Raw genomic sequence first — 17,269 nt, 5'->3', positions numbered from 1 at the left:
TCTCTGGGTGTTAAGAAAACCTTGGCCTTAGAACTTTTGGTTTGTGGTGCAGTTGTTAGGACGGACTCCGCTGCCTTGTCCTTGTCCTGCCACTAGGAGCTCTTCTTCAGACTCTTCTGAGGGGTAAATGTAGTGATGGAAGCACTTTGGACTATGGACTAGTACTGACACTCCAGGCGCTCACAAAGCAGGAGCTCTCTGCGCAGGGAGGGGGGCGTCCCTCGCTGGAGACTCGAGAGGAGGCGGAGCGGCGGGGAGCGGTGGCCAATCACAAACCAAAGCGCCGGTGCCGCGCCCCTAGGTCCGCATCTTAAAGGACAAGGAACCATGACTTCCAATCACGAGTGGTCTCCCTTCATTAGTCTTACTCCCTTTTTTAGAGTCCTAAGCCCTTCCGAGCCTTAGAGCGTGGAAGGGGCGGACATGGCGCCCACTCAAGCCCCCACCCGGCCCCATCCCCGCGGTGGGCCCCACAGGCCGGCGCGGCCCCTTTAAGAGTCTCGCTGGTCCGAACACTCGAGGTCGCGGCGTTTCCCGGCGCCTCGGGTCGCCCTCCATTGGCGCTGCGGACGCACTCCCAGCCATGCGGGCGCTGCGGGCTGCCCTGACCCTGGCGCTGGGCGCCGGCCTGGGCGCGGCGGCCGAGGGCTGGCGGCGGCGGCGGGCAGGTGCGCGGCCGGCGCCGGGGCTGCTGGGCCGGCTGCCAGTGCTGCCCGTGGCGGCGGCGGCCGAGCTGCCTGTCGTGCCCGCCGGCCCCGGCGAGCTGGCCAAATACGGGCTGCCCGGGCTCGCCCAGCTCAAGAGCCGCGAGTCGTACGTGCTGTGCTACGACCCGCGCACCCGCTGCGCGCTCTGGGTCGTGGAGCAGCTGCGGCCCGAGCGGCTCCGCGGCGACGGCGACCGCCGCTCCTGCGACTTCCGCGAGGACGAGTCGGTGCACGCGTACCACCGCGCCACCAACGCCGACTACCGCGGCAGCGGCTTCGACCGCGGCCACCTGGCCGCCGCCGCCAACCACCGCTGGAGCCAGAAAGCCATGGATGACACCTTCTACCTGAGCAACATCGCGCCCCAGGTAGCGCCGCCCCCCGCCCTGGGCTCTCGGAGCCTCGGTTACTCTGCAGCCGGGGAAGCCGAGGGCGCGAGCTAGGTCAGGGCTCACTAAGCACCCGCCCTAAGCCGGGGGGACCGAGCCCTGGGTGCCCAGCACCCGCTCTGCAGTCCGACCCTGAGGCCCTGGGCTTGGTTTCCTGGTCTGTAAAATGGGGATATCACTGTCATTTACCTGCGTCTTGCAGGTGCTTATAAAAGTACTGCGCACACTTCCTGGCCCATGGCAGGCATTCAGTAAACACTAGTTATGATGAGGGGACTGAGGCTCAGAGGGGCCAAGTGACTGGCCCAGTGTCACATCGGAAGGGAGCCGTGCAGTGTCTGTAGCACCCTGAGCTTCAGCCACTGTCATACCCCGCCTGCTTCCCGGGAGTAAAGGGAGATGCCTGCCGGCCGTCAGCTCTTCCGTTTGACTAGACATTGTACTGAGGACTGGAGCGCTCAAGTGATGGAATTGGGAGCAGGTCAGGACGTCCCAGCTGGGACCTGCATGTGGTCCAAAGCGGGAAAAGGAGATTAGGAGAGCTGGCCTTCCCATGAGCCCCTGGGGAGCACCCTCCTGAGCTCTGTCCAGGCCCCACCCTCATGGCCAAGTGTCCTAAAGGAGTGACTTCCATTCCTTGAACCAGTTTTCTCTACAAGCTTGCCTCCACCCTGCAGGAATCTCGGGCTTGGTGGCAATGCCCGCTCCTCAGGGTTCAGGGCAGCCCCTCTGACAGAAGAAAGGTCCCAGCCAGTCTCTGAGCCCCCCTCTCCCACCAGGTGCCCCACCTCAACCAGAATGCCTGGAACAACCTGGAGAAGTACAGCCGGAGCCTGACCCGCACCTACCAGAACGTCTATGTCTGCACAGGGCCGCTCTTCCTGCCCAAGTAAGGCTAGAACTGGGGGAGCGGGTGGGGGTGGGAGTACCAGAGTCTCCCTCTCACCCCTTCCAGGCATGTCCCAGGCTCTGGGTCAACACTGCCAGGTCACTAGTCATCTGGCCTATTAGTGAGCCTGTCCATTCCCTGCCTGGCTCCTGAATTCACTTCTATAGTCGGAGACCTTATCTCCTCTTACATCACCTCTTGCCACACCCACCCGTCCAACCTTGTGTTCTGTCCAAAACCCCTCGTACCAGGCTCTCGCCCTCAGTCTCTCCTCTGTTCAGAGCAACCCTTCTGCTCCCCGAGACTTCCCTCTTGTCCCCCTGCGGGCCTGCCTCCCAGGGGGAAGGGACTGAGCATGCTCAGTGATTTTTCTGGCCCACTGACGGATGGATGAGTGATGCCATAGGTTGGGATGGGATCCAGGCCCTATCAGGTGGATGTCTCCATAGGGCTCAGCATGGGCTGGCCAGGGCACTGATGAACTTTAAAGAGCAAGCGCCTCCTAAGGCCGGCTTTAGTGGAGTAGACTGCTGAGGGTGAGCGTGGAAGTCACCCCACAGGGCAGTGTTCTGGGTACCTGCTGTATACCCAGCCCGGGGCTGTTGCTGGGACTCCAGCTGTCACTGCCTGGCTGCTTGGTGTTCACCCTGCACAGGGAGACAGGCAGCCATCCAGCGTCTGCATGGATGAATGTGGACGTGTAGGAGGCCGGATTTTTTCAGCAGCGTTTATTGCCACCACTCTGCTGACCCGGTAGACAACAGGATAAGAGTGTCTACCTTGCAGGAAGCTCCCAGTCTGTTGGGGAAGCCAAGGAGAGCACAGAAGCTTCATGAGGGGTTGTTCCACAGCTTGACACAACTTGGGGGTCAAGTCAAGGAATGCTTTCTGGAGGCAGCAGCTCGGGTCTAACCAGACTCCCCCAGAGCCTGAAAGGCCATGTGCCTGGGTTTGCTTGCAGGACAGAGGCTGATGGGAAATCCTATGTGAAGTACCAGGTCATCGGCAAGAACCACGTGGCAGTGCCCACCCACTTCTTCAAGGTGCTGATCCTGGAGGCAGCAGGCGGGCAAATCGAACTTCGCTCCTACGTGATGCCCAACGCGCCCGTGGACGAGGCAATCCCGCTGGAGCGCTTCCTGGTGCCCATCGAGAGCATCGAGCGGGCCTCGGGGCTGCTCTTTGTGCCGAATATCCTGGCAAGGGCAGGCAGCCTCAAGGCCATCACCGCCGGCAGCAAGTGAGGGCAGCAGCCCAGCCAGACTGTGAGGGTGTGTGGCTGGGTCGAATTAAAGATGGTTATTTTTGGAGGAAGTCTTGGCTGTGTTTGTCCCAGGTGACACCTCAAGAACCTCTGGCTTCACCGCTGCTTCTTCACTCCTAGTGCCTGACGGACCTTCCGCTGTGCCAGCACCTGCCTTGGTGAGGCCCGGCTGCAGGGCAGCCAGGGAGATGAGGATGGCTTCCTGGAAGAGAAGTGCAGCAGTGGGCTGGGGTGGGGAGGCTGGCAGGTGCCCTGGCTCCCATTTTGTCTTCAGTGCCTCACTGCCCAGGACCCAGTCCCTTGGGCTGCTGCCTCCAGCGGGCCCTGAGGTTAAGGTCAGGCCCAGGGTCAGCCTGCTAATCTGCCACTGGAGCAGCGGAGCAGCCCCAGCTAAGAGCCCGCAGGTATGGCCCTCTGTGCTGAGTTTAGTAGTGGGGCCACAGGTTCTGTGGATGCCCAGGACTAAGCTTTCAAGAGGGCTGCCCTGGCCACTGCGGTCACACTCGAGGGCGTGAACACTGAGCACACAGTGAAGGAAATGGAGGCCCAGAGCAAGGGTGGGTGGGGTCTCCTGGGTCACCCAGCTTGGGAGCAGCTGGACAGGCACCAGCACCCAGGAGTCTAAACTCCCAGCTCACTCATACCCAGTCCCTGCTACAGGTCTGCAGCGGTGAGAGGCCGAGGGGGGAGGAGGCCATCTCCAGAGAAGGCCGGCTCAGGCAGTCGTGGGCAGGGTATGCGACAGGGAGAGTTGCAACCGCCTTAGACCCCAAGGCCCTGGCCGGCGGCTGGAAGCAGGGGAGGTAGGCAGGCTCACCTCGGTGCGGATGGTGCGGCTGCCCTGGCTGGGGCAGGTGTTCACATACAGGTCGAAGAGGACACTGGGCTCAGTCACCTCCAGGTTGGGGTCAGCATTCACTCCAGCTTCTAGCCCCTGGAGGCCCCCGAACACCACAAGAGCGTGCCTGGCACCCACAGTAGCGGGAATCACTGACTGCTCGTCAAGGCCACACTGAAAGCAGCCCCCACAGCTCTCACCCCCGTACACAGTAGGGGCCCAGTCTATAGTTTTGCCCCCACCAGACCGGTCCTCTGCTCCATTCCTCCTCCCCCAGCCCCTGCCCCAAGCTGTACCCACCTGAAGCTGGGAAGCTGGGCAGAGGCCACATCCGAGCCTCGCTCTGATGTCCCGATGGTTAGGTCATACCCGTCCTGGAAGGGGGCCTCAGCAAACACAGCACCTGGGGGTGAGGCCAGCTCAGTAGGGGTCCTGCTTTCCACAAGCCACAGCTGCCTGGCTGTGTGTGCGCTGGGTGGGGTGTGGAGAAGGGGACCCAGGTAAGGGAGTCATCCAGGCCCTCCCCTGTTCCTGGGAGGTCAGGCACTGACCAGGGAGAGGCCATGCCTGTGCTATCCCGCAGAAGCAAAGCAAAGGGTGGCTAGGAAGGACTTTGAGAACACGTACTGCAGCTCTGACTTCTCTGGTCCTTTTGCCCCCATTCCCAACCCCAGAGAGACATTATCAATCGATCATGATACTTCTCCTCTGAAGTCCTTAACAGCATCCAGGCAAAGTACTCAGGGAGACCAAGGCCCAGAGCAGGAAAGGCAGCTGCCCAAGGACACAGAGCAAGTTGGCAGGACAAGGATGCTGGTCTGACTTTTGGGTCAAGCAAGGCTCCCTGTGGCCTGCCACACAGAGAGGAAGGAGATTCTTAAGGGGAGCTCTGTCCTTACTGAGGCAGGAGGCCAGCCGGACCGTGTAGCCCCAGTAGAGACCAGCTTTGGTGCGAGGGTCCTGAGACGACACGACTTTTCCACGGTAGGTCTTGCTTTCTGGGAGGGAAGCAGAGAGGCTGTGAAGACGGGCTGAGGGGACAAAGAGGTGGAAGGAGGGTCTGAGCCCTCAGGCTGGCCAGGCTGAGGAAGCTTTCAGATACCCGGGAGCTGCTTCTGGCTCAGGCGCACGGTCACACGAAGCCCAGGTTCCAAGTTCTTGTCAATCTTCACCTCCTAGGGAGAAGCCAGACATGGGTGTGGTTTCCCACAGGACCAGCAGGAGTCACCACTCGCCCAGATGTCGGAGAATCCGACTGGCAAGGGACCCAAAGGGTCCACGTCAACCTTAGCCCTCACACCTGAGCCAGAACTGCTTACAAGACACCGTTCCTGCAAAATGACTATCACAAGACACTGGTCAAAAATGAATGCTCTGGGCCCGGCTGGTGTGGCTCAGTGATTGAGCGTTGACCTATGAACCAAGAGGTCACCAATCCGATTCCTGGTCAGGGCACATGCCTGGGTTGCGGGTTTGATCCCCAGAGGGGTGCGTGCAGGATGGAGCCAATTGATGTTTCTCTCTCATTAATGTTTCTCTCTCTTCCTTCTCCCTTCCTCTCTGTCTAAAAGAATCAATAAAGACATTTTTTTTTTTTAACTGAATGCTCTGGGCCAGCAGAGTAGGAAGTAAATATTTCGTGAGTAGATGGAATCTCAGCTTTCTCATTTTGGTGGCATAACCACTTACTAGCCATAGGGGTTTGAGTGAGCCCCTTAACCTCTGAGCCTCAGTTTGCTTACCCATCAGACAGAAGGCATTCCCTAACAACAGCTGCTGCTCCGCTGCACAGGGCCTGGCATGAAGTAAACGCTCACTACAAGGGCACTGGGATGAGTAACATAGATGTTTGTTTTGTGCCAATTTTGAATTCTGGATAGGGCGCTTTCTTTCTCTTTTGAGGGTTTTTATGCTTTTCTCCATCCGTGTAGCCAGTTATTTCTGTTCTTTTTAAAAAAACAAATCTTTATTGTTGAAAGTATGACATATGTCCCCTTTTCCCCTCCATTGACCCCCTCCAGCTGGTCTGTTGGAGGGGAGGGCACCCCGCACATTTACATGTCTCTGCCTCCGACCCTAGGAGACTTGAGAGCCAATAGGTGGCAAAGGAATTGTTCCAATCCCCAGCGTGGCCTGCATCACATTGGAGCAGCCCCAGAGTGACTTTGAACTTGTTTTTGTAGGGTTTTGTTTTGTTTTTAAAAGCACAAGGACCATTTTCTGTTGATCTATTTAAAAAAAAAAAAAAAAACCCAATAAATTCACTCCTGGCTTTATCTATTGAGCCCCGATTTAAGGGCTTCTCTGGTCCAAACCAGCATCAGTGGGCAACTGGTGGACAGAGATGCCTGGGTCCCGGGCTCTCCACCCACACACCCCACCGGCCCTCCATCGCCAGGGTATATCTGGGAAGTGTGGGTTCATCCACACTCCAATTCCTACCTTCTTCATGCCACAGTTCACGAAGGAGCCCTGGCCTGGCCGGGTGGGCCGGTCCACCACGACGCCCTCTCGGAACTCAGATTCCTCATCCTGACGCATGTGGTGAGGGCTGTCCAAGGGGTTCAGGAGCCCTGTGGGTGGGTGGGTGGGTGGGGCCAGGGGAGGTGCAAAAGCACATGCGGGTATGGCAGGAACCCTGGCCCAAGGTCCAGCTCTGTCACAGACTGCCTCTTGGCACCAGACACAGGCCTGCTCTGCCTGGGCCTGCTTACCAGCTGTCTAGCAATTTCTCAGGATCTGGGAATGATCCATGGAAACGGGGGTCAGGCCCCACCAAGCCTTACCTGCAAACTGCAGATCCTGGTGCTTGGGAAAGAAGGCCTTCCTTAGGTACCTAGTGAAGGACACAGATCTCAGGAAGTTCCCAGGGAGGCCACCTCTGCCTGACCTGTACCTCCCCCGCCCTCCCCCACGCTCAGGAAGCCTGCCCTTCACCACTTACTGTGGACACTCCAGGTACTGCAGAATCCGGGCCAGCTGTACACATGCCTGCCCCTTCTTGCCAACACCCCTGAATTCCCCTTCCACAGTCCTGGAGAGAGAAAGACAGGGCTCAAGAGCCTTCTGTGTTCCCTCCAAGAGCTCGTCTGCCCAACCTGACTGCTGCAGCACCCTGCGTTGCAGCTCTACCCACCAGGACTATAATGGGGGCATTTCAGGCACAGTTCTCAGCCCCGGCAAGCCCAAGCCAATGCTAGCAGCCCCTCCCTTCCCCCCGAGCTTGGTATCCTGCAGAATGGCCCCTTACTTGGCTTCCTGGCCCTCTTCATCGAACACCACAATCTCATCCACACAGAAGATGGCACAGGCTCTGGCAATCTGGCCAGCCAGGTAGGTGCGAAGCTCGGGCGACTGGGCATTGTCAAGAATGGAACCAGGCAAGGCCACGCTCAGGGTGTAGGGCCTCCCTGCGGGCAAGGGAGAGGTGTTGATGGTCAGTCTAAGGGCCCTTCCAGATGACATTCTCTGCCCTGCCCCGGACCTGGTCCGCTCACCCTGGTCCTCCCTCTGTGCAGCTGCCTCCTCCTCCTCCTGGCGCTTTGTCTGTTCCTCCTGCGCCCGCTGCCGCTCCAGTTTTTTCATCAGCTTAAGATCCTTCCACTTCTTTTTCTCCTCTTTCTCTGGATGAGAAGACATCCCAATAGGTGGAGGTAAGAGGGACTTTGGAGGGAGAGGGGGTGGAGCAGTCTAGGAGATGATGACCTTTCAGTGCGGTGGGGGTTCCCACTCAGGTCCGGCCAGCCCAGGTGCTCAAGTGAGCTGGGTGGGCAGCCAGAGGAGCCTCCCGGGGCTTCTGACCCCTTCCTCCCATCTTGGGTGCTGTGGGACCCACAGGGGACAAACCTGGTGGCTTTTCCCAAAGTTTAGATGAGCACCACTGGAAGGGCCTGGGGAATGGGCCAGCACAGACACTCACCCTCACCCCCAGCCCCTACTTACTCTGCTGCTTCCATTTTCGCCACTCAACCCTTTGGCCATGTTCGCCCTGGAAGAATGGGAAGAAGTACAGGAGGGAGGCTAAATGGTCACTCTGGGAGGGGGTCCCACTTGTTGTACCCCAGGGCCTGGGACCAGGCCTGGCACATAGTAAGCACTTAATAAACTGCTGAATGAGGACCGAGTAGCTCAATTGGTTAGACTCTAACCGTTAGAGCCTTGTCCGGATACACCAAGGTTGCAGGTTCGATCAGGGTATACATACAAGAGTCAGCCAATGCATGCATCTCTCTCTCTCTCTCTCAAATCCATCAATAACATTTTTTTAAAATTGCTGAATGAGTTCCCACTGGAGAGAAGAGGAAACAGGTTCAGCGGAACGGGTCCGGGGAGTCAGAAGAAATACGCCACCAAAGGGCTCGGGATGGCGCGCAGGGTGCCACCTCCTGGATCCGGCCCGGCCAGAGTAGCCTCCAGGGGCCTCGGCGATGGGCTCCCTGACGCTGTCCCGGCTGAGGCTCAGACCCCGCTCCCACCTCCCGCACGCGCTCGGCCACCAGCATGTGACACCTCGGGGCTTCCGGCCTCAGATCAGCGACAAGGAGGGAGCGGGAGACACAGCCCGGCCCCGCCACGGGCCCCCACGCGGCTCGTTCTCACGCCCCCAGCCCCGGTCCTGCCCCAGGAGCCCTACCTCTCGCCACCTACCGGACCGCAGGGCCGCTTCCTCCCGCGCTCCGCCATGGCAGACGCACACCTTCGGCCACGTCCTGCCAATCAGACTCACCTCCTCCGAGCCGCCCAATCAGAGAGGCGATGGCGCGCGGGGGCGTGGCCTAGGCCTGAAGCCGCGGGAGAGCGTGGGCGGGGCGGTTCTCGCGCTGGGCGCGCCTGCGCAGTGATGGGCGCGACTCGAGGCGGGTCAGTGTCCAGATGCGCGGCGTGTGCTGTTCTGGGTCCTCGGAGCGCGACACTCAAATCTCAGCTTGGTTTTACACAGGGGGACCCTGTGCCCCCAAACTGGAGTGTGATTCAGAGCTGGAAAGGACCTTGGAGATCATTTAACCCAAAGGTTTGTTCATTTACTCTCTCTTTTAATTGAGACGTTATGTATGTATGCATATATGTATGTATGTGTTAACCTTTCCCATTGATTTTTAGAGACAGCGGAAGGGAGGGGGAGAGACAGAGAAAAATATCCATGCACCAGAATCGAACCTGGGACCTTTCAGTGGATAGACTGAGCCAAACCAGCTAGGGCTAGACTTTATTTATTTATTTACTTCAAAATATTTTATTGGTTTCAGAGAGGAAGGGAGAGGGAGAGAGAGAGAAATATCAATGATGAGGGAGAATCATTGATTGGCTGCCTGCACACCCCACACTGCACGCCCCACACTGGGGATTGAGCCCACAACCCAGGCATATGTCCTGACTGGGAATCAAACCATGACCTCCTGGTTCATAGGTCGATGCTCAACCACTGAGCCACGCCGGCTGGGCAAGAAGCCTGAACTCTGCATTTTCTTAAGATGGATTTGAGGAACTGCTAGGGCCTCCATCTTCCCGACTGGCACCGTCGGTCAATAAGCCTTTCCTCCCTCCGGACCCTGATGCTTTGAGTTTTTGCATTTTGGAGCACTGGGCACATAGACTTGGACGGGTAGCACAGTAAGGTCTTGGGGGCTGAGCACAAAGCTCCCAGGCCTCTCTGGATGCGCCCACCTCCCAGCACAGTGATGTGTTCACCAACCCAGAAGCTCCTTCTGACTCATGGATTCAGGGTTTTTATGTGGGATTTTATCACAGATGCATGATCAATTCAATCATTGGCCATGGGACTGGACTCAATGTCCAGTTCCTTTCTTTGGTGCTGGAAGTTCTGACCTCTAATCACATGGTCAGGCGGACTTCTTATGAATAACAGAAGACACTCCTATCACTCGGGAAATTCCAAGTGTTTTAGCTCTGTGCCAGGAACCAGTGACAAAGACCCAATATATTTTACTATACGATACGTGCCCATCAGCTCCCCCAATTAACTATATAAGCAAAACCCATGGGCTTGCTCTGCAAATCCAACTTCAGGATAAGTCTCTGGCACCCCCTGCCCAATGAATCCGGGAGCTGTCATTGTTTCCCCTTAGGATGCCCACCCCCAGGGTCTAACCCCCCTCTCCCTTTGCCAGCTGGATGGCCTTGGGCGGGTCGCCTCACCTCCAGAGTGGTTTCCCCACTTGTAAAATGGAGAAATAATTCCTGTCTCAGGGAGTTGTCTAATGAAATGATGGGCACCCAAGTGGCTGGCATGCGAGGGCACACAATAAACACTAGCTACTTCCCTCTCCTCTAACTGTAAGCCCTGGCCCTCCTTCCTGCACTCTGACCCCTCTGACCCCTGGGGGATGGGACTGTCAGACACTCAGATGAGGCTCCCATCTCCCAAACACACACCCACACCCACACCCAGCACCAGGAACACATACCATCTGAGCCCTGGCTTCTAGGCCTGGTTTTACCATGAATTAACTGTGTGACTTCATACAAGTCCCATGTCCCCGCTCTTCTCTGGGACTCATTTGTACAGAGAAGTGCTAGGATCTGAGGTTCACCGAGATGCCTTCCACTCTGACCAAATCCCCACCAGCGATCAGCACCAGAGTGAAGCATAGAGTAAAGCCAATAAAGGTTTGAATAACTTAAAATTTTATTCTGAGAAAAAGTACTGTAAAGACAATTTCCCAAGGTCAAGTTTAGATGAGGAAAGGGAGGGCTGCCTGAGCCTTTGCTGGGGGCAGAGCTGGGACTTAAGGCCAGTACACTGTTGGACTCTGCCCATGGGGTCCCAGCCAAGTCTCGTGAGGCCAGAAGGGACCCAAGACCCTGTGACCTAAACGAGGGAGGGGCAAGGAAGAGGCCCAGGCCAGGCCTCCCCTACCTCTGCAACAGGATTGTAGGCACCATGGGGAGTTGCTACCAACTCCCCCAAGACTAAGAAGGAGGGCTGTTCCCTGCGTCACAGAAAAGGGGTTCACCAGTGCCATCTATCCCAGCGTGGGAAGACCAAATCCTGGACAAAGAGCCCTGCAGAGCACGCAGGGACCAACCCGGTGAGGCAGGGCCGAGGGGCGCCGTCAGGCCCCAAGCTCATCCTTCCACTCCTGCAGCTTCTTGTCCATGGCCTGGAGCGTGGATTCATCCTGCGCCAACACAGATCGGTCCCTCTCTTCTCCCCAGACCCCCAGCGGGCTGTGGGGAGCTGGGGGAGGCCGTCCCTCCCTCCCGCAGCCCTGCCTGCTTGTTACCTTCACAAAACAGAAGCGGACATAGTGGTCAAAGTGCTTCTGCTGGGGCACGCTGTAGAAGACGGATACCGGGATGGCCACCAAGCCCTGGGGAGGAGGAAGCCCGTGTCTCAGCAGGGCCTCCCGGCCCAGCAGCCCCGGCTCTCGGCTCTGGCTCTCGGCTCTCGGGAGGCAGAGGTTTCATGGCGTGGAGGAAGGGCGTTCGCGCCAATGTGCACCCCCAGTGCTATGTCAAAGTCAGAGGGAAAGAATCCCAGAACATCCCACATCCCTCCTCTGTGTAGAGAGGACATGGAGGCCAAGAGAGGGGTCAGGGCAGAGCCAGAGAGGAAATAAGCCTGAGAATCATAGCTCTGAACTGGATGACCACAGAGTTAATGGGCCAACTCCTCACTGTACAGATGGCAAGACTGAGGCCCTGGGAGGCCAGGCATTCATTCTGCCAACCCACACGCCACCTTTGCTTGCCATCCTGTACCAGGGCTCATGGCAGAGGCTGGGCTGGTGTGGCCCCTTAGCTTTTTGGTCGGCCCCGGAGCAGTGCAGCCTGTAAACCATACACAGGGGTCCCGGCGGAGGCCCGCCCACCTTGTTCTTGATCATCCACTTGACGAAGCGTCTGTCATAGGGCTCGTTCGCAGCCCCAGGCAGGTCAGGCATCTTGCTCTCTGGGGGACAGAGGCCACGCTGAGCCCTGAGCGGCCTCCAGCCCCCCACACCCTGCCCAGCCCGGCCATTCCTCACTGAAGTCCGAGATGTCCGCGACGAAGAAGTAGCTGCCCTGGGGGATCACGGGCCTCAGGCCCACAGACTGCACGCTTCTCACCATGTGGTCACGGCTGCGCTGCATGGCCTGCGGCAGCTGCACAAAGTAGCTGCTGGGCTGGCCGAAGTGCAGCTGCTCCCGCTCCAGGCTCTCGGCCACTGCAGCCTGCGGGGGGTGGGGGTGGGGGCACGGGAAGGAGGATGCACAAGCTGGTCAGGCTGACCTGGCCCGGAGCCAGCCGGGCCCTCTCTCCCCCTGGTGCGGTCCCCTGGCCTCCTCACCTGGGCCTGCGTGGGACAGTGGTAGATCGAGTTCTGATGCACCGTGTACAGGTGCTTCATGAGTCTCTCGGGGCCCAGGACCCAGCCCACCTAGACCGCAAACACAGGTGGGGTTGAGGCCGTTCAGGGCCTGGCCAAAGGCGTCCTTAATTCCCACCCACCTTTCCTGCCAGGGGCCATGGGGGTAGGGTAATCCCCTAACCTTGTCGACTCACCTTCCAGCCGGTGGCGCTGAAGGTCTTGCCAGCGCTGCCAATGGTCAGAGTGCGTTCCCACATGCCAGGGAGGCTGGCTGCCCAAGGCCAAAGAGAACAGCTGCTGAGATGGGGGAAGGGGGCAGGGAAGGGGTGGTGGCTGGACCCCAGTGGGCCCTCAGGCTCTCACTCTCAGAGCTCCGATCGTGCTATTTATAGGACTTATTCCAGGTTACCCTCATGACAAGCCTGGGGTGGGTGCCCCTGGTCACATGACCTGTGTGCCTCCAGACCCTTAGGCCCTAATCATCAGGCCTGCTGCTGACTCCCAGATTGGGCTCAATGCCCTGGCACAAATAGCCAGGGGAATGGGGGCACCCTGGCCAACCAGGCTCACCAATGCTGATGTGCTGGTGCCCATCGAAGACCAGCCACTGGTAGACCTCGTCCGTGATGCACAACACGTCATGCTGCTGGCACAGGCGGGCTATCAGCTCCAGTTCTGCCTTGGAGAACACCTGTGGGCCGTCCCCAAACACAGGCCTGCTCAGAGAGGTGAAGGGTACATCCAAACACAGAGCCTTTCTGCCCCATCCTACTGAATCCCCACAACACTGATCCTGTGAGATAACGGAAAAATATAGCCTGAGCTGGTTTGGCTCAGTGGATAGAGCATCAGCCTGGGGACTGAAGGGTCCCAGGTTTGATTCTGGTCAAGGGCACATGACCGGGTTGGGGGCTTGATCCCCAGTAGAGGGCGTGCAGGAGGCAGCCGATCCATGATTCTCTTTCATCATTGATGTTTCTATCTCTCTCTCCCTCTTCCTTCCTCTCTGAAATCAATAAAAAATATATATTAAAAAAAAGAGAGAAAAAACATATATTTTGGTCTCTGCCCCTGGTTCCTGGCACAGAGCTCCTGAAACCCTTGTAAATGCCTAAGTGATAAGAGCGCCGGGAACACCTTTTGTTCTAATGAGGCAGCTCTGGGTGGCGTCCTGGGCAGGGCTGGTCCTAGAAAGACCAAGCCGGAATGAGAAGCCTGGATTTTCCAGCCCCACTTTCCTAGAGAGGGAGAGGGGCTGGAAATGGAGTTACTCATTGGTTATGCCTACGTGGTGAAGTCTCCATAACCCCAATCACGTGGGGCTCAGAGAGCTTCCGGGTTGGGCATCCGAGAGGGTGATGCAGCCCTACTCCCTGGGGACAGACACTCCTGTGCTTGAGGCCCTCCCAGGCCTCGCCCTATGGATCTCTTCATCCGGCCGTTCACCTGCGTCCTTTATCACGTTCTTTAATACGCTGGTAAACGTGTTTCCCTGAGTTCTGGGAGCTGCTTAATCTAGCAAATTAACTGAACCCAAGGAGGGGGTCATGGGAAGCTCAGATTCCCAGCTGCCTGGTCAGGGGCACAGGTGACCACCTGGACTTGGGGACTGGCATCCGAATCTCTCCAGGAAGACAGGGTCAGAACTGAACTGAGTTAAATTGTAGGGCACCAAGCAGGTGTCGCAGAATTGCTTGGTGTGGGAAAACGCCCCCATCTGGTATCAGAAGCGTGAGTGCGCGAGTCGTGCGTGAGTGTAGGAGACACCCAGGAGGAAGGCTGGGTTTTCCTTCACATTGGTTTTGTCATGTTCCCATTTTACAGATGAGAAAACACTCCGAGAGGTGAAGCCACTGTCTCCGGGCCATGGGGAAGTAGGTATGGAGGCACCCAGCCCGCTCCACCACCAGCCCTCTCACCCTCACAGCTCACACAGGCTGCCCTCCTGCTCCAGAGGAAGAACCTGAGGCCCCGAGGCAGCAAATCAGTAAGCGTGTGGACTTGAACCCAGTGCAGAGGGGTCCCCAGAAGGTCTCAGTACCTTTCCCAGGGGGTTGTTGGGTGTGTTGAGGACTAGGGCTTTGGTGCGAGATGTGAACTTGCTGGCCAGCTCCGTGGGGTCCAGCTGCCAGTTGCTGCTGGAATCCAGTTCCCCATCCCGGGTGGGGGTCTGCAAGAAGGCGGCAATACTTGCTTCCCTAACAGTCAGTGCTAAGGATCTGACCCTCTTCCCCCTGCCACTGTCCCCACCCTCTCCCCATCCTGGAGAAAAGGCTTCCCTTCCTTCCTTCCTCCCTTCCTCCCTCCCTCCCTCCCTCCCTTCCCTCCCTTCCTCCCTTCTTTACTCCCTCCCTACCTCCCTTCCTTCCTCCCTCCCTTCCTCCCTTCCTCCCTCTCTTCCCACCTTCTAGGGTCCAACACAGCACACTCCTTAGACCCCTCTGCCCACCCTCACCCCAACCAGCATTCTCACCGGCTTCAGGGGCACAAACACAGGGCACCCTCCTGCCATCAATGTCATGGGCTCGTAACAGTCAAAAAAAGGCTCGATGATGATGACCTGGTACAAGGGTCAGATGAGCTGAGGTCAGTATCGCCCTGACCCCTCGCCCCCACCAGGCCCCAGCCCTGCCCCACTCACCTCATCTCCTTCGTCCACCAGGGCCTGGAAGGCTGTGAACAGGGCCCCGTAGGCACCCACAGTCACCAGCACGTTCTTTAGAGGGTCTATCTCCTGTCCCAGCAGCTTCCCAAAGAAACTGGCCAAGATCTTGGTCAGTGGTGGGTAACCCTGCCAGGACAGAGGGGTCAGCCGCCCGGCTCAGCCTCGGCCCGCCCACCAGCTCAGCTACATCCAGGCAATTCGAGCATCTTCTAGGGGCAGGCCTGGGGCAAAGTCAGCTCCTGTGGGGTGAGTCCTTTAATCTCCCCCGTAACACCTGCCATGACCTCTTCTGTGCCAGCCCAGTGCCCAGGGCTGGGGTATGATGGGGAACCAGACAGAGCGTGCGCCTTCGTGGGGCACAGCCCAAGACAGCCGCCAGAGCAGCGGCAGCTCCACACCTAAAACACCCCCTTTTAAGTTCAAGGCGCACATTTGTGCCATCTGATCCTCCCAGCAACCTTGCAAGAAAGGCACTATTTTTTATTTTTATTTATTTTTTTATTGATGTCAGAGAGGAAGGGAGAGGGAGAGGGAGAGAGAGAGAGAGAGAGAAACATCAATGATGAGAGAGAATCATTGATCGGCTGCCTCCTGCACGCCCCCTGCTGGGAATCAAGCCCACAACCCGGGCATGTGCCCTTGACTGGAATCGAACCCGGGACCCTTCAGTCCACAGGCTGACACTCTATCCACTGAGCCAAACTGGCTAGGGCAAGAAAGGCATTATTTGATTCCCACCATTTGGCAGGTAGAAAAACAGAGACCCAGAAGAAGGAAAGGACTTGCCCAAGGTCATGCAGACGAAATGCAGGAATAGGGTTTTATGCCGCAGCTTTGAAAGGATCCTATTGGGAGAGGAAGACTGGGTCGTACACTTGTTTGCTGAGGACACTTACAAAACCCTCAAGGCTAAGCCAAGTGAGGCAAGTAACTGAAACTAAAGATGGAGAATTTAACCAAATAATCCACTAAGCCAAGTTTGACCACATAAAAATGAAAAATTTCTGTATAGCAAAATATACCAGGAGCACACTTGAAAGACAAAGAGAAAAAACAACGCAAGGTAAGAAAATCAGGTAAGATATTTAATATATAAAGAGCTCTTACGAAGCAACAAGACAAAGGTACACACCCAAATGAAAAAACGAGGTAGGTCACAAAAGAAAAAGTATGAAAGCCCGATGTGCATATGAAAGAATAATGATTGAAGAAAAGCAAATGAAAGTAACATTGAAATGGTGCTATATTATAAGAAAATGATGTCACCATTAGCAGGTATTTAAAAGCTTGATCGCCGAAACCGGTTTGGCTCAGTGGATAGAGCGTCGGCCTGTGGACTGAAAGGTCCCGGGTTCGATTCCGGTCAAGGGCATGTACCTGGGTTGCGCGCACAATCCCAGTAGGAGATGTGCAGGAGGCAGCTGGTCGATGTTTCTCTCTCATCGATGTTTCTAACTATCTCTCTCCCTTCCTCTCTGTAAAAATCAATTAAAAAAAAAAAAATCCTCACCCGAGGATATTTAAAAAAAAAAAAATAAATAAAAGCTTGATAATGCCCGTGGTTGGCAAGAGTGAGACAAAAGGTTCTTCTTTCACCCAAATAATAAACTTTCCTGCCAGCTCTGAGGCCAGTCTGTTGCCGGGACTGTGAGTAAACCTTCCTGTAGGGCAATCTGACAATATCGATCATGTGCTTAGATGCTTATGCCCTTTAGTTCTCTAGTTTTACTTCAAGGGATGTATCCGAGAGAAACACTCACACATCTGCACAAAGAGACATACACAGAGCTATTTACTGTGACACTGTTCATAACAGTAAGATACCCAAGCCAGCCCAGCAGGGCAGAGCTGGTTAAGCAAATCATGGCACATCGAGGCAATGGAATACTATGCAGCCATGAAAAAGAACGGGGCTTTTTGGACAGGGCAAGTTGTCATGCTGTTTACGGAAATAAACATGTTACAGAATGTTATTTATAGTATGAGTCCATTGGTGTTACACACAAGTCTCACACATAGGTAGGTATATAAGCATGTGTATGTTTTTTTATGTAAGCATTTTTAAAGGTTAAAAGTTTAAAGGTCTGAACACTCTAAGCAAAGTGGCAGATTGTTGGCAATGGTTGTCCCTGGATGGTGGACTTGGAGGGAACATGCCTCCTGACAATTCCGATGCACACCAACGTTGAAGAACCATTGTTCTAT

The 17,269-nt window shown here is 56.5% G+C and overlaps 3 protein-coding genes and 1 long non-coding RNA gene across 10 annotated transcripts in view; 2 read left to right on the top strand and 2 right to left on the bottom strand.

Annotated features, from left to right (window-relative positions):
- Positions 1 to 312: 312 nt before the first annotated feature.
- On the top strand, positions 313 to 3,295 carry ENDOG (endonuclease G). The gene is made up of 3 exons (XM_070430518.1): positions 313 to 1,075; positions 1,876 to 1,985; positions 2,947 to 3,295. Exons 1-3 carry the CDS (start codon positions 584 to 586, stop codon positions 3,227 to 3,229), a joined length of 885 nt encoding a protein of 294 aa, XP_070286619.1. The 5' UTR covers positions 313 to 583; the 3' UTR covers positions 3,230 to 3,295.
- SPOUT1 (SPOUT domain containing methyltransferase 1) lies at positions 2,662 to 8,823 on the bottom strand. Its single transcript, XM_070430515.1, has 12 exons — positions 8,735 to 8,823; positions 8,030 to 8,075; positions 7,585 to 7,710; positions 7,338 to 7,497; positions 7,032 to 7,121; positions 6,874 to 6,923; positions 6,530 to 6,660; positions 5,190 to 5,262; positions 4,987 to 5,085; positions 4,388 to 4,490; positions 4,067 to 4,214; positions 2,662 to 3,451 (listed from the first exon to the last, which is right to left on the bottom strand). The coding sequence occupies exons 1-12, from the start codon at positions 8,768 to 8,770 to the stop codon at positions 3,275 to 3,277; spliced, it is 1,239 nt and encodes a 412-aa protein (XP_070286616.1). The 5' UTR covers positions 8,771 to 8,823; the 3' UTR covers positions 2,662 to 3,274.
- Positions 8,824 to 8,953: 130 nt separating this feature from the next.
- The window catches only part of LOC139020717 (uncharacterized), a 13,913-nt gene continuing 5,597 nt past the window's right edge, over positions 8,954 to 17,269 (top strand). Inside the window, exons 1-2 of the long non-coding RNA XR_011473347.1 lie at positions 8,954 to 9,098; positions 14,224 to 14,386. This is a non-coding gene — a long non-coding RNA (uncharacterized lncRNA). The remainder of the gene's footprint in view (positions 9,099 to 14,223; positions 14,387 to 17,269) is intronic.
- The window catches only part of KYAT1 (kynurenine aminotransferase 1), a 25,774-nt gene continuing 19,216 nt past the window's right edge, over positions 10,712 to 17,269 (bottom strand). For all 7 annotated transcript variants that reach the window (XM_070430514.1, XM_070430513.1, XM_070430509.1 and 4 more), the window contains 10 exons: positions 15,041 to 15,190; positions 14,873 to 14,959; positions 14,441 to 14,569; positions 12,970 to 13,090; positions 12,594 to 12,670; positions 12,379 to 12,468; positions 12,076 to 12,262; positions 11,920 to 11,999; positions 11,332 to 11,418; positions 10,712 to 11,226 (listed from right to left, as the gene is read on the bottom strand). In XM_070430514.1, the coding sequence (XP_070286615.1) occupies positions 11,161 to 11,226; positions 11,332 to 11,418; positions 11,920 to 11,999; positions 12,076 to 12,262; positions 12,379 to 12,468; positions 12,594 to 12,670; positions 12,970 to 13,090; positions 14,441 to 14,569; positions 14,873 to 14,959; positions 15,041 to 15,190 (1,074 nt within the window). In that variant the 3' untranslated portion in view covers positions 10,712 to 11,160. The remainder of the gene's footprint in view (positions 11,227 to 11,331; positions 11,419 to 11,919; positions 12,000 to 12,075; positions 12,263 to 12,378; positions 12,469 to 12,593; positions 12,671 to 12,969; positions 13,091 to 14,440; positions 14,570 to 14,872; positions 14,960 to 15,040; positions 15,191 to 17,269) is intronic.

The sequence above is a fragment of the Myotis yumanensis genome, unplaced genomic scaffold (assembly GCF_028538775.1).
Source record: "Myotis yumanensis isolate MYYU_CA2020_CCGP unplaced genomic scaffold, mMyoYum1.0.hap1 SCAF_12, whole genome shotgun sequence".
NCBI classification, from domain to species: domain Eukaryota; kingdom Metazoa; phylum Chordata; class Mammalia; order Chiroptera; family Vespertilionidae; genus Myotis; species Myotis yumanensis.
Note: the sequence above shows the minus strand (reverse complement) of the source record. Positions and strands in the feature narration are given on the sequence as shown.

Bases quoted from the DNA above. Each gene is read 5' to 3' on its own strand.
- SPOUT1 (XM_070430515.1), bottom strand. From the start codon at position 8,770: ATGGCGGAGCGCGGGAGGAAGCGGCCCTGCGGTCCG. The intron at 6,924-7,031 runs GTAAGTGGTGAA...GTCCTTCACTAG, and splicing joins CAGTACCTGGAGTGTCCACA to GTACCTAAGGAAGGCCTTCT. The intron at 3,452-4,066 runs GTGAGCCTGCCT...CTTCTCTTCCAG, and splicing joins GCCGCACCATCCGCACCGAG to GAAGCCATCCTCATCTCCCT.
- ENDOG (XM_070430518.1), top strand. From the start codon at position 584: ATGCGGGCGCTGCGGGCTGCCCTGACCCTGGCGCTGGGCGCCGGCCTG. The intron at 1,076-1,875 runs GTAGCGCCGCCC...CTCTCCCACCAG, and splicing joins TGAGCAACATCGCGCCCCAG to GTGCCCCACCTCAACCAGAA. The intron at 1,986-2,946 runs GTAAGGCTAGAA...GTTTGCTTGCAG, and splicing joins GGGCCGCTCTTCCTGCCCAA to GACAGAGGCTGATGGGAAAT.